General features: G+C 38.2%; 1 protein-coding gene across 1 annotated transcript in view; it reads right to left on the bottom strand.

The window, feature by feature from the left end:
* The window catches only part of PIEZO2 (piezo type mechanosensitive ion channel component 2), a 454,981-nt gene that overhangs the window by 92,296 nt on the left and 346,681 nt on the right, over nucleotides 1–16,004 (bottom strand). The window contains exons 15-20 of the mRNA XM_077808692.1: nucleotides 14,921–15,144; nucleotides 13,879–14,027; nucleotides 12,618–12,791; nucleotides 8,227–8,268; nucleotides 4,947–4,979; nucleotides 4,395–4,603 (exon numbers count right to left, since the gene is read on the bottom strand). Of these exons, the coding sequence (XP_077664818.1) occupies nucleotides 4,395–4,603; nucleotides 4,947–4,979; nucleotides 8,227–8,268; nucleotides 12,618–12,791; nucleotides 13,879–14,027; nucleotides 14,921–15,144 (831 nt within the window). The remainder of the gene's footprint in view (nucleotides 1–4,394; nucleotides 4,604–4,946; nucleotides 4,980–8,226; nucleotides 8,269–12,617; nucleotides 12,792–13,878; nucleotides 14,028–14,920; nucleotides 15,145–16,004) is intronic.

Consider the following 16,004-nt stretch of genomic DNA (forward strand, 5'->3'; position numbering starts at 1 on the left):
GTAAGCCAGCGAGGAGCAGTTTAAGCAGGTTGTGTGGCACCCAGGAAAAGGAAGGCAAAAGATGGGGCCAGCGAGAGGCAAGCCCCCAGTGCTCCTGAGGCCCAGCATTATGTGAGAGTGACCCCCGCTTGGACACTGTTAGGTTCCATATCCTTGGTTCAGAAAGGAAAAAACTGAAGGGAGGAGCCAGACAGAGATGGAAGGTGGCAGAAGCAGCTATAGAAGCAGTTTAAACAGGGCCTGTCAGACAGCAATAATGTCACGACAAGGCGGTCCACAGTTTTCACTCTGAATATTCTCTGCCCTGTACTGATTGGCTGTTTGCTCCAACCCCGTCCTGTCTCCTCCCTTAGTCTCTTCACTTCGACTTCACTCCACCTGCCCTTCAGGCTCCTCTCCCCTTCCTTCCTTCTTCATTGCTCTGTTCCCCTTACAGTTTCCCCTCCCTTCAATGTCCCCTCTCCTTTCCTTTATTTTTCCAGGTAGCAAATACTCTCCTAACTTAAACTCACATAAAGGAGTTTAATTCCAAAACAACAACACAACAAAAAAAAATGGGGAAAAAAATCATGGCACTAACATGGCCAACCATCACTCTGTTCTCTCTGCCAGTGTGTTCTATCCCTTTCCCTGGACTTTTGACTGTCTTGTCTATTTAGTCTGTACGATCTTTGGTACAAGGATTCTCTCTTATTCTATGTTTGCACATGCCTTGCGAGTTGGCCTCTAGGCACTCGCGTAATTCATAGATTCCAAAACCAGAAGGGACCACTGTGATCATCTTGTCAGATCACCTGTATAACAAAAGCCATAGAATTTCCCAAAATAATTCCTAGAGCAGATCTTTTAGCAAAACATCCAATCTCGATTTAAAAATTATCAGTGATGAAGAATCCACCACAACCCTTGGTAAATTGTTCCAGTGGGTAAGTGCCCTCACCATTAAAAAATTATACCTTATTTCCAGTCTGAAATTTGTTTAGCTACAACTTCCAGCCATTCGATCCCATTATATCTTTCTCCTCTAGGCAGAAGTGCCCATTATTAAACATTTGTTCCTTCATGTAGATTACAGGCTGTAATCAAATCACCCTTTACCCTTCTGTTTGTTAAGCTAAATAGACTGAGTTATTTGAGTCTATCACTGTAAGGCATGTTTCCTAATCTTTTAACCAATCTTGTGGCTCTTCTCTGAACCTTCTCCAATTTATCAACATCCTTCTTGAACTGTGAGCACCAGAACTGGACACAGCATTTCAGCAGCAGTCACATCAGTGCCAAAAACAGAGGTAAAATAACCCCTCTACTCTTACTTGAGATTCCACTGTTTATGCAACCAAGGATCACATTAATTCTTTTGGCCACACCATTACACTGGGACCTCCTGTTTACCTGAATATCCTCTATGACCCACAAGTCTTTTTCAGAGCCACTGCTTCCTAAGATAGAGAGTCCCCCATCCTATAAGTATGGTCAACACTCTTTGTTCCTAGATGTATACATTTAGCTGAATTAAAACTCATATTGTTTGCTTGCACCCAGTTTACCAGTGATCTATATCTGAATCGGAGATCTGTCTTCATTAATACTACTCCCCCAATTTTGGTGTCATCTGAAAACTTTATCAGTAATAATTTTATGTTTTCTTCCAAGTCATTGTTAAAAATAATAACTACCATAGGGCCAAGGACCAACTGGTGCGGAACTCCACTGAAAACATACCTACTTGATGAAAATTTATAATTGCATTTTGAGACCTATCAGTTAGCCAGTTTTTAATCTATTTAATGTGTGTATTGTTAATATTATATCATTCTAGTTTTTTTAATCAAAATATCATGTGGTACCAAGTCAAAAGCCGTACAGGACTCTAAGTATATTTTATCAACATTATTACCTTTATCAACCAAATTTGTAATCTCATCAAAAAAGATATCAAGTTAATTTGACAGGATCTATTTTCCATAAACCCATGTGGATTTGCATTAGTTGCATTACCCTTCTTTATTTCTTTATTAACTCAGTCCCATATTAGCTGCTCCATTATCTTTCTAGGGATCGAAGTCAGGCTGACAGGCATATAATTATCTGGATCATCCCATTTACCCTTTTTAAAAATTAGCACAACATTAGCATTCTTCCAGTCTTCTGGAACTTATTGAAAATCAGCATTAAATATCCAGTTAGTTCTTCAGCCAGCTCTTTGAAAATTCTTGGACGCAAGTTATCTGGTAATATTAGTAATAATTTAGTTTTAACTAATTGTAATAATTCATTATAAGGTACCTATTATGTAGTACATATGTATTATATAAACAATATAGTCTTAGGACCTGATCCTGCAAGCTGATCCATGGATGTGGACTCATATGCCTGTGTCACTGAAGTCAATGGATTCCATCTTGGAAAAGGGTCTGCTAGTCAGATCACATTGCAGGATCAAGCATTAGTAATCTGAGACTTCACTAGCTCACAATGCTATTTGATGAGAAGTAGAGTGAGACCACTTTTTAAAATGAGAATTAAGTCTGAAGATTGGGTTAGTAAAATGTAGATGAATGAGGACCTAACATACAGTAAGAATGGTTGCACAGTCAGTACTGGAGATGAAAAATTAGATGTAGTTGCCTAAATTGGCCGAAGATGCAGAGGCATTTCAGGGATCCTTAGACAATGATGTCAAGTTTTCTGATAATTATTTTTATTTAAAAAGACAAAGAACTGTCTACTGAGTGCATATTTTGTATGAAATTCTGCCTTTTTGGGTTTCTGGCCACATAATTCCCAATTATTCATTTTGTTTTCTTCTTTTTTCTTTAAAAAAATCTCCTTTGCAAGTATGTTTCTGTATGCACATGTATGAATTAAGATAGTCTTTAATGACATGATCACGTATTATTTCTCAAAGAATAAAATGTTATATTGTGCAATTTTTTTTTTACCATACTGGAAAACAACACTTTGAAGGTGCCAGGTGAATGAAGCAGGGCATGCAAATTATGGTCATGAGTTGTATCTGGCATACAGAGAATAACATATGGCACAAGATGTTACACATTTAAAAAAATTAAATGGAATATTGTATTATTTGAGAAATAGCATTTAATCATGCAACAAAGACTGTATGCATTACCCTGCTAAAATAATGCTGGCAACTCCAGACACTTGAGTGCTTAACAGCGCAACTTTATGATATAGCTTTTTGGTATTCACACACACACACACACACACACTCATTATATGTGTATGTAATCTAAAAGTACCTGACATCCAGTCACAGATATTTTCTGTGCTGCTGCCAAGATCCATTCAGCGCAGCACAGAGCGGAGGCCTCCAGGGAGTCAGTTACTGCTCCCTGATTCTTGGCTCTGCCCCAGTGTAGGTTAACTTTCAACAGCTGGCCAGTGTTCCCAAGGGAACTTCCACCAGCTAGGGATAAGCCAGAGTGCAGCATATTCCAATCACGCTCTTGCCTGCACAGAAAGAGCACAGGAGCTGGGTATGCCAGGGCTATACCCACTGTGGAGTCCTCTATGCGGATGGAATCCCCAAGCCAGGGAAGTATGAGTGGTTTCTGATCCCCTGGTGCAGGCTTCTTAAAGCATATAAACTGGCATTTTTCTTTGAGCAGGCCTCATTTCAAGTCTCTATTTCTGTTCCAGAGCTCTACATATAATGGTAACAGTAGTTGCCCAAATTAATGTAAGGCAATTTCCAGACAATCTGATTTTCCTCTGTTCTAAACACTCTTCCCTCAGTTTCCTGTCTCTGACGTGTTATTTCTCTTGCTAATCTAAGTCATGCAGGGTTCATGTTCATAACTGTATTACAGAAATTATTTATGTCTTAGCCAAGGATATCCAGGATAACAGCGTTAACCTCACCCACCACCACACTTCGGCATTTTCATATTCATTTAGAATCAGTTAGATATTCCTCATTCAAAATTGAAAATGTGACACTAATGCTGTTCGTGAACAATGAAGCAGAGAACTTACTGAAATTAATAACCTTAAAAGCATACAATACAACAGAAAAAAAAGCATTATTTCTTTCGGAATTCACATGGAAGGAGCTTTCCATGAACTTCAGGAACCTCCTCATCCATCACCGGCTTTGTAAAGAGTTTTCCTCTAGTAGAAGTTGGAGGGTTTTTTTTATTTTGTAAGCATACTGTAGGTAACAGTAGCTGTTCTCATCTTAAGAGACTGAAGCATGTTGAATAATTAACAAGGACCCATCTGCTCAATCCATACTATTTTGGCAAAGACTCTAGTCAAAATTAAAAGGAAAACATAATGTTATCTAAAGTAAGATGAGCTCATCAAAGATGAACCTACAACTGAAGTTAAATAAAGTTAGCAAAGGGCAACATTACAGCCTCAAAGCCTACCGGATGTTTCTTCTACATCAGATTCATCATCCTCTTCCTCATCTTCCTCCTCCTTCTCTTTTTCATCCCCACCTTTCTCTCCCTCCCCATCTCTCTCTTCCATTCTTTCATCATCATCCTCTTCCAGATTTTTATCCTCTTCCTTTGCATTGCCAGCAGTTAAATTCAGCATGGTTAGGTCAGGCAGACTTCCATCTTGGTGCACCAGTCTGTTGGTAAATAATGAGTTATCAGCACACTGAGCCATATTGGTATCAAGAACGATTTTTTTCAAGCAGTATAATTTAAAAAAATAAACAATTCATGTATAAATGCCATTGAACTGGAAATGTTAATGATTCTGGTACTTTCTGCAAACAAAACTGCAAACTGAGTCAGAATGTATTAGTAATTATTTCTCAATTGGATGCTAGTGATTAGTTAGTAATGAGTGGTTTTGACACCTAAACTTGACATTTTCCCCAATGGAGAAAATGGTCAGAGTTTAAGGTGTAGAAGCATGAAATGACACTGTGAGAGAGTGAGCATTTCATTACTTCATGGGGGACTTACTCATTGTGGTGGTTTGGTATTTTTTTCTTGAGGCTGCTCAAAGTAATTGAAACAGAAAGAAAAAGGGAAATGAGAACAGAGGAGTTATAAAAGAAGATCAGAGATAATAAATACATCATGCTACATAACAACTACTAAAGCATTCTCCCACTCCATCCACAGCAGCCTTCTGACGTCAAGAGCATGCATCATGGCATTAACTGGGCACTTCTAGTAGAATGACAAAATCAGAGCAAAATGGAAAGTGCCATATAATTATGCTAAAACTAATTGCTAAAAAGTGCACGTATTCTCCCATGCTTTTCGTAATGCAACTGAATTGTCACAGGTAAGCTATCCAATTCATATTTTGAATACATTTTCAACTTTTTGACATGGAAAGATGTAACTGGGTAGCAAAGAAACATGTTAGTTTCAAAGGTGCTTTTTTTCCAACTGCAGATTCATAAACAGTATAGCAAAAATTCCGAGGTCACTCCTTCAATAGATCTGATATCATGTAATTTTGGGAAGGCCTACACATTCTCTCTCTTTTCTAAAACTTGCAGAGGTCATACCTCAAATCCTGAACCATGTCTGAATGAATCACTTAGCAAAGTCAAGAATAAGCTGAAATACACAGCATGCAAATTGTATTTTAAAGTAGAAATGATAGTAATGATAGAATTATTGTGACATTTTAACTCTTCCTCTTCTATCATCTTTATTAATTTTGTCTTCTCTTTTGTAAAAAAGCAATCACTCATTTTCTATGATATAAAAAGTTTTAGCCTAATATGAAACTCACCAATTCATTTTGCTTTTCACATGTATTTAAATAATATATAAATTGTAGACTGACTGCAACCAAACCTTAAATCCCAACACCTCTGAACTTTGTGGACATTCAGATCTGGGTCTGGATTGGCACTGCACTGCTAGCCCACATCTCACTAATGAATCATGTGGCTCAGACTCCTCTCTAACATAGACTCTTCTGACATTAACATATTACTCCCCTCCTTTCTTACTGCCAGATCCTGCACACACCTCTAAGCATAGTGACACACCTGCACACACCTCTATCATGAATAGTTCCTTTTGAATGAGACTATTCCTGTAGCACTCTGCTTGGCAGTAAGGGTATGCAAGATCAGGTGCCTAACCATTTAGCTACAGTAATAAATATAGTATAATCAGGAATGTTATAAAACATCTACTGTATTTTTTTATTCAGGGAACTAATTTTAATAGGCTAAAGTATTGTTTCATTTTTATTTACAGGATGAAGTACTAGCATATTATTCAATTTTATTAATTGTAGACAACAATCCCTGAAACTTTTAACTAGCATATTAGAAAATAGAAAATCTAGAAATACCTATTTACTCTGTACAATGTATTTCAAAACATTGTTTACAAAACATGAACAGCACAGCATGAGCTGCCAATGCAACAGTTAAACAAGCAAAAGCATCTTTCAAATAATTGGGACTTGCAATTTCTTCAAATTGCAAGTTCAAGTGGCTTAAATAAGGGAAAGGTTACAGAAAACTGGCTAATTGATTTTCAAGCAGCAAATTAATTGCATGCTAATTATTGAAAGACAGAAAAGGTACAGTGCATAATATTGCTTTAATACAATAGTCAGTCCCAAACATATATTAATCTTACAAAGTATACCTATGAAAATGATTACTAAGAAAAACACCATGGAATATGACTGGAATCTTATGCCCATTAATCTCATTTGACTAAATCCTTAGCTTTCAGTAGACACCTCCCCAAGATATTTTATTTCAGCAATAAGCAAGAGTATAAATGGATATTAAGGGTACTTGCTCCCAGCTGCAGCATAGATATACCCATAGAGGCCCCAATTCAGCAAGGTATTTCAGCATGGCTAAACTTTAGGTACCTCAATAGTCCCACAGACTACTGAGATCAATGGCACTACTCAGGTGCCTAAAGTTAGGTTATGTGCTCAAATACGTTGCTGAATGAGGGCCAAATTTAACTACGTTCAATATATTTACTAGAGCTGAGTGAATAATTAATAGTGAATAACGTGTTTGCCACATTTATGCCTCTTAGGCTCTTTGTGAATTTTCTACCAGCAATTTATGGGTTTTTTTTTAAATTCACTTGTTCAGAATCATTTGCCAAATAATTTGTTAATAATGCTTGATCTGTACAATATTCCTGAGCCAACCATTGAGAGTACTCAATATCCAAGATTCAAGCTGTTAGTTTTGAATGGACGCACAGCTCACATGGCATTTTTTCTGTTCTCTGATTGGATGGGTGTTACTAGCGTGGATGCTCAAGTTTACAAGTTCAGCATTTATTTTCTGTGGATAATGCCTAATACTTACTTAAAATTTGCTATTTCTGTGACCATTTCTGCCAGCAAACTCATTCACTACAGCTGGGATTTTTAAAGGCACCTAAGGGGTTCTCCTTGAGAACTGCAGACTGAAATATTGACTGCAAGTGCACACAAAAGGGACATAAGCACAGGATAAGAACATTAGTTTTTCATTTAAGCAAATATTCACAGAAAACTTGTTGAGGTATTTGCCCAGTTTTTGTGCTTATGTTCAGGAGTAACAAAAAACTGACCCCATTCTTATTCTTACCCTAATTTAAAAAAAAAATCCTTGAAAAATTGAAAGGAATCTTGCTTATGGAAATATTTTAAAAAGCTAATTTTATGATGGCATGATGATAATATCAGTTTTGTGGTTTAGATTCTGTAGCACTCAACTCTGTACATCGCTTAACTGGTTTTAATATACTGAAATGTACAGGTGTTCTATTTTTGTCTATACTTCTATTACTTTGTATACAAGAAAGCTGACCCAAAGGCACAGACTTTCATTTTTCTCCAGAAAAATAATTCTTGTGCATATTTCTTTAACTCTTAAGTGCACTATCTAAAGTACATCTGAGGTAAGTAGGCGTGTGGATCTGGATATCTGTAAAGCGTAGCTATACCAACCTCCTGAACTAATTCTGTTAACTGCAGCCAATTAGAAATAGTATTGCTGATGCCTTTATTGAGCTTGAATGAAGTTTAAGAAAAGAATCTGAGTTGGGGAGAGAATTCACAGCCTCTAAATCCATGTGGCAGATGTGTTAACCACTATAAACCATCCGGTGGGTTTAGAAGTCTAAGCATTGTCTTTGCTTATTTCACAGTACTGCACGGCATCAGTGATTTTTGTTTCTAGGAACTGAAGAAATAGCAAACAAATTAAAGTACATTTTTTAAGAAAAGGAAACATTGAAGTGTACCCACCTATTTATTATTAGATAAACACGACCATTAACTTTAGCATGGCTACGAGGAAGAGATGAAAGCACAAGAATGCATGCGATAGCAAAGGAGAAATGAGTTAGAGAGAGAAAAAAGGAAACTGTTAAACAGGAATGAATGTACTTTGTTACCTGTCACAGAGGCAAGTATTGTCACAATGAACACTAAGTCTAAACACTTATTACTAATCTTGCAGTGAAAAAGGCCTATATGTACAATAGCATTACTAGATGGCAAGCAACTTCCGCTAGAAGGACTGTAGATAAATCTCAGGGACCACAAAAATGTCAGAACAGGTTTTATTCTTTAGCTTGATCTCATATTTGTCACACACAATATGTATTGCTTCTTTCAATGGACATAAGTCTATTTAAGGTATTTATATGATCCCCTTAACTGTAGTATCTAAGCAACTTTCAGTCTTTAATGTACTTATCTCCACAATAACCCTATGGGTTAGGAAAGTACCATTCTCTCCATTTTATAAATAAGAAATGTTGGCATAGAGAGATTAAGTAGCTTGCCCGAGGTCACAAAGATAGTCTTTGACAGAGCAGGGAATTTGGGAACCTGGATCCCAAATAAGCGCAGTAACCACTGGATCACTCTTCCTCTCACTTGAATATAGTATTCAACAGCCCAATTCTGCCACCTTGAGACATATCCATGAGTTAATTCCATTGTGCCAGGTTCTACCACCCTTCCTTCCGGTAGAAACTTCCTCAGACATTCATTGTGCCATCTTTAATCATGTTTGAGTAGTACCTTACTCCACAAAATAATCCCGGTGATTTCAGTGAATCTTAGTTTCAGACTAAGGCCTCAGTTCAGGAAAGCATTCTTGTTCAGGACAGAATTTAATAGAGGGTTTAACTTTAAATGTGTTCCTAAATCCCATTGACTACCATGGGAATTAAAGCACGTTTGTAAGTGTTTTCATGAATTGGGGCTTAATATCTAATTAACAGTTTCTCTATGAAAATGACTAAATCTCCAGTGTTGTCCACATACTGAAGATAAAGGTTTGTCTTCCTGTAGAAATCAGTTGATATAACACAGATAAAATTAACAGAAGTAGAAAAAAACATAAATAGCAGGCACAATAAATGTGGTGCTAAGTCACCAAATCTTTTAAAATGAAATGAAATGAATAACTGCACGTTGCTTTGATGGCTTTATAAAAGCTAGACCTTGCTTTCTACATAACTACTTTTAATAGATTTTCTGTATCACATAACCTCTTAATTTTCTGCACAACCAGGTTTTTACTGCTGACAGCACTGCCAGACCAGTATTGGTAGCTGTGCCAAATCAAGATGCATCTTATTCTGCTTCATGTACCATGAAAAGAATTGATAGCTAAATTCTGGTTCCAGAAGCCTTTCAGGTGGTGTCAGTGCCAGGTGTCAGTTGACAACACACTGTGTCAAGGAGGAGGAAAACAGCTCGATTTTCAAATGTCAGGTTGTGTTTGTGTTAATTATATAGTAAAAAGGAGAAAAATTATTTTGATTTGCAAATAGGAAAGGCTTGCTGTGAAAGTCACTGATGAAGAACAAATATGATATATGTGACAATTATGGGTTTCAAAATACTGTAAAAAAAGTAAACGTTGTCACTTTTAGAAAACAGTTTTAAAAATCTCTAGCTCCTAGTATAACAGTTGCTCACCATCCAGTCCCACAGCTAGCTGTATGACATAAAAACTGTGTTGCATTAGCATGGAACGAAAGATAATGTAACAATAGATATTCTTTCTTTACCATTTTAATAAAACAAAGTCCTAAAATGCTGACTGCAACTAATAAATCAACTTCTACTATCAGAGTCGTTAGACCCGGGGGGCCTAGAGCATAAGGATATTTTCATTGGCTTAAAATGAAAATCTACACACAGTCACCTTCCTGTTTACTTTTTTTCTAATATTGGTATTTTCTAACTTTGATTGTTCTGTTTTCAACAAGACACTTAGTGTCCATTGTACTACTGGCTCTTCACTTTGGGCAATTACATCAGTTTTCTTCATGTCAGCATTTGAAGATGGATAGTATTTTATATCCTCTGTCCCTACGTATGGGTAATGACAACAATAACAGAGGATGCAAAGACAGCTGTTTTGCAGGGAGAAGATGTTGCAGCATGAGTGCATCTGAAGGACTGGAACTGTGTCAGGCAGTTGTCTCATATTGTGCCTTTGGAATGCACGTTGGAAGCTGCTGCTTTGTTACTGAACACTGCAAAGTGCTCAATCTACAGTAAAATGTGTGTAGTTACCATATGCTATACTATGCCTCCCAAATGGCAATCCCTCAGCCCAAGTTACACCACTGCTCAAATGCAATCATCAAACTGGGCCCAGATTCAGGTGCACAGTTGCATGGTAAGGAAAAGTTCTTTTAATTGAATATCATGCATCTTTTACTGCACAAAGAATTTGCAGCACAAAAGAAGGTTCACACACAGATTCTCTCAAGAGAGCCTTGAATTTACCATGTGATTTACTACTTTGCTAACATAAAAAAAAAATGAAAAAGAGAAATACGTTTGGAAAAGCAAATAAAGAAAAGATTGTTAGGAATTTATCAACAATTTTTTACAGTCCATTTAAAATATATACTCAAGAATTATGCACACGCATGTTCAAAAAATAGAGCTTATACTAAATACAATGCTGAATAAGAACACAAACATACCTATATTCTACTGCATATGTATTGTGACAAAGTTCCTGCTCCACCTTGGTGGGTCTTGCGCTTATTGGCGGATTTGCTCACCTTGGAGCTTCACGGCAGCCCTCAGCTTGGCCATTTTTCTGAACCCACAGTCCAGGTCAACTCCTCCTGTGTCTGACCAGGAGTTGGGACAATTTGGGGGAACCCGGGCCCGCCCTCTACTCCGGATTCCAGCCCAGGGCCCTGTGGAATGCCGCTGTCTAGAGTGCCTCCTGGAACAGCTGTGCGACAGCTACAACTTCCTGGGCTACTTCCCCATGGCCTCCTCCCAACACCTTCTTTATCCTCACTATAGGACCTTCCTCCAGGTGTCTGATAATGTTTGTGCATCTCAGTCCTCCAACAGTCCGCGTTCTCACTCTCAGCTCCTAGTGCCTCTTGCTCCCAGCTCCTCACACGCACACCACAAACTGAAGTGAGCTCCTTTTTAAAACCCACGTGCCCTGATTAGCCTGCCTTAATTGATTCTAGCAGCTTCTTGATTGGCTGCAGGTGTTCTAATCAGCTTGTCTTAATTGTCTCCAGAAGGTTCCTGATTGTTCTGAAACCTCCCCTGTTACCTTATCCAGGGAAAAGGGACCTACTTAGCCTGGGGCTAATATATCTGTCTTCTATTACTCTCCTATAGCCATCTGGCCCGATCCTGTCACAGTATGCTGTACAGTTAGGTATAAACATATGTATACCAGATATCTGATCATGATTACCAGAGACATTCCTTTATTTCCTAAATTTCAAGCCATTAAACAAATTGGGCCAAATTCTCAGCTGGTGTAAATTGGTATTGCCCCATAGTTCATTTATGGCACAGTGCAGTCTTCCCAAGTTCATGACCATAAAAATGTCATTGTGTCACACATCACTACATGTTATATTTAGAATGCAAACGTTTTACTTCAAATTAACAATCTAAAGCACTTTGCTACTTCACAAAAACAACAGTCAAATCCATTTCTAAAAGAAACCCATTTTTATCTCCTATTCTTCTGTAAACATGATGGAAGCACAAATTTGCTTTTGTGCAGAAAAATCTTTAAGTGTATAACAGTGAATAAGGTGGAAGGGCTGCGAGAATCACAATACTCTGTTAGACATTTTGATGAGTTTGCTTAATAGTCTAGCGAGCTGGCACAGTATAAAGGCCAAGATTTTCAAAAGTGCCTAGTGGTTTAATTTGTGAGAGCTCAGGATGAGACACCTTAATAAAGGGGCCTGATTTTCACAGGGCAGCTGCGCAGCACTTTCCAAAATGCAGACCTCTTGAACTTGTCTCAATGTGGGCACTCAAATATTGGGTACTCAAAATCAACAGTCACTTTGAAAATCTTCCCTATTCTTGTCAGGGTTCTTAAAAAGCACATGTGGCATTTAGGCACCTAATGCCCACTGAAAGTCAACGGGTTTAGGTGACATAAGTGTCTTTTGTACTCTGAAAATCTACCCCAAAGTCTAAACCTAACTATGTGTGTGCGTGCATATGTGTGTGTGTGGGGGGGGAGGGAGGCTGGGTGGGAAGGGGGCGCTAATCAGTGGGTTATAAAGAGGCAAATAACATTTCCTGCAAAGTAAATTGTTAGAGAACAGTAGAAAAGAGTACTATACTATGGACAACTGGTAGCTTTGTTTACTTTGCTTGTTTACCTGTAAATAGTGCTGTCCTGTTTGCTGGTTACAGCTTTTAAGTCAGTGAGCTGGAGGAAGTGGTCATGGAAGTAATGAAGGTGTAATATACACACCAATAAGAAAGAGGTTGGAATAAAGATACGTGTGAACAGCTCAGCCACAGAAAACTGTTTTAAACCGAGATCCTCTAGTCTGAAAAATAAAACAAGTCACTAAGTCACCTGTTCAAAATGAATTTTGCAATATTTCTCGCATATCACATTAGGTGAATAGTCACAAAATGGCACAGTAAGTAAGATTGTACTTGCTATGTATCTTTTATCTTTTCATTTTTCCGAACAAAAGGTAAGAACAATGCAAATGTACAGTACCTTACCTTGCCACTTAACCCTTTAAAGATATGAGTCACACTAAATAAGCACTATTAAATAAATTACCACCGCCACAACATTTGTAGATTTAATTTCTTTCTTATATCAAATGTTTTCAGTGTAGTATTTCAGAGCCAGCTTTTCCAGCTCCAAGCCAACAACTACATTGTTACAATATTGTTGGCAATAGAAAGCAGTAAAAGAGGTTTGTTCTGCTTCTACAAAACAGTTTACTGGGATCCTATATAAGATGGCAGATTTGGCATATATCTGCTGTTTCAGAAGATTTTGTTTTGTGTTTTCTGTTTTTATTTTTCATTTTTTGTTTTGTTTTTGTTACAGCCTTTAAGTCTATCTTTTAAGGAAGGGTTATGCCTTTAGGAGAATGATTAGGGAAAAGCAAAAATGTTTCGCAGGACACCTCCATTTGTCCACCGTGTAGTCAGAATTAGGGTGGTCAGAAATTAGGACTGGTAGTCAGAAAGAGGTGGTCATCTAGGGCAACCAAATAGCAGGGACAGCAAAATGTTCAGGGACATTTTTGTGGGGGTGACAGCAGAGGTGTAGGGCACATATTTGCTTGTGTGCATGGGGCAGCAAAACCCCCCAAAGCCAGTCATGGTTGGAGAAGGTTTCCTGACATTTTTTCCATAATAATAAGGAAGTGGAGGAAGGAGATCAAAGAGTGCAAAACATCACCATTTCTCTCATGTCAAAATTAATGTGAGTCCAGGTTTGCAAATTGTTTACAAATATTGGTGAAAATCTCAGCTTTTTTACTATGAAAATCTGCAAAGCAAAATAGGGAGTTTTACACAGACCCATATAAAGTCTTTGTAACAGTATGAAAAAAAATCACTACCCGTCTGCTTGTGTACAATAAGTCCAAGTAAAATGAAAATACTCACTTTTTTTCATCTAGCCCTGTCATGTTCATCCACAAGCCAGGAAATGATTCAAATTGATATGTATAGATGAAGATAAGCACCAGCATAGTGTAAACAACCACTGACATCCAAAAATATTTTAGGATTCGCCTCCACCATTCATAGTGCACCTGGGAACCAGCCATTGAAGATGGTAAGGCAAATAGATCCAAAGCGGAAGAATCCACCAAACTATACTCTTGTGCAGGCAGATGTCTATAAAACTATAACACTCCCCTCTAAACTAACACCATTTTTTATTCTTGACATGGAGGCTTAACTCTCATTGTTACTTATCAGAGACATGTCCAGGTAGCAACCAGTCTTTGTAGTATCATAGTATTGTTTATTTTGTGGTCTACAGCTAAGCAATGGAAAAGTGTCCGTCATCAGCAATCAAACATGAAGTCATGCAGTTCTAATGTAAAGGTCAATAGTATTCCTAAATTCAGCTAGGGATGGTTAAAGTGGCCTCGATAAAACAACCATGGTGAATCTTAGTCCAAAATTCTAAACAAACCCCAACTTGATCCATTTTTAAGTTAACTTTTTTCATTTTCCCCCTCATGTTTATGTAAGCTCTATTCTTCCAAGTTCCAGCCAGGATCGGAAGGAAAAAAAGTCAGAAATCTCATGAAACAACCTGTCCTCATAAGTTACCCAGAACAATTCTTCAGGCTCAAAAGGTTTTGAGTGGTTGATTATTAATATTTTTTACTAATTTAGTTCTAGGGTGCCCATCACCACAGAGTCTGGGTTCTCGTTACGCTAAGCATTCATATGTTTGGGTGCTTATCCAAACTACAACTTTTAAAACTTTGCTTCTCTCTCCCATCAGCCAATCTATTGAGGTTTCAGAGAATCAAAACTCTTCAAATGGTCTAAGCTGTTGAGAACTAGTGAAAGAAAGAATACACAGTGGATTAAGTTATTAAATGTAGTTCTCAGTTCCACTGGTGCTGAGTCAAGAGGATGCACCAGTGCAACCAAAGGAAGAATTTTGCTTAGTATTGCTCTCATTTACCTGGTACAGGGCCACGCAAAAGAGGAAGAGCATCATATAGATGATTTTGTACATGACAATTCTGCCCTCAAAGCTGACAAAGAAGAACATTCCTCCGCAGACATAAATCCAGTACTTAATGAACATAGCCATCACCAAGTTTCCCAGGACTTTCATAATGTCCTGTTCATCCTCATCTTCTTCATCTGCTTCCTCTGTCACTTCCCCTTCTTGCAATTCCTCTTCTGCAAAGACACAAATCAAGTTGCATCACCCCCAACCTATTTTTACAGGATCTTTCCTTTATAGGATCTTTCCTTGTAATTGTAAATGAGGTAAAGCATAAAAGCTTTATGCAGGACATGGAAGCTTAGATTACATTTAGATACATGTCTGAATTGACTTTATAACCTCTGCTTCTGATTGAGGGAGAAAATTCACCAGAAGGCTCCAGAGAATTTTGGTCATGTATTTCCTTCTAAAATATGTTATTTTCCTCCTCTACAAGTTGACAGTAGTGTCTCCATGACCACACTCCTAAGCCCAGGTGCCTAGTTGGTAAATGTACTCACTCTTCCGCCCCTTTCAAAAATCTGAGGGCCAGATTCTCTGGTCCACTAAGGTCACTTTGTGCTGAATAAGCAGCACAAAGTGTCTTTAAAACAGCTGGAGATAGCCAGTAGAGTATTCCCTCAAATTCCCGCGAGTAGAATATTCCCTCTATGTCACCTTGTAAGCCACTAGCCTTCACTGCCACCATAAGGGGAAGAGACTTTTCAGGGGCATTCTGGAAGGTGGGTTGGGACAGGAGAAGGCATGCTGTGGCAGAGCTCCATGATCTTTCACTGGGCATAAGGTCTGTAGCTTAATTTGCTTGGACTTCCACTGGGGCAGGGTGGCCAAAAGGTGAGGAAGCCACAGCAATTCCCTGTGATTACCGCTCCCCACTTTGCCCAAGCTGCACTCAGACATAGTGGAGATCTGTGATAAATGAGAGCAGGGATAGCTCCCTTTTGTGGACCCAGCCAGGCAGTTGGCTGTGGAATCCCTCTTGGTGGTTGCTCTCTACTTGTTTTACCTGTAAAGGGTTAACAAGCCCATAGGT

The sequence above is a fragment of the Eretmochelys imbricata genome, chromosome 2 (assembly GCF_965152235.1).
Source record: "Eretmochelys imbricata isolate rEreImb1 chromosome 2, rEreImb1.hap1, whole genome shotgun sequence".
Lineage (NCBI taxonomy): Eukaryota > Metazoa > Chordata > Testudines > Cheloniidae > Eretmochelys > Eretmochelys imbricata.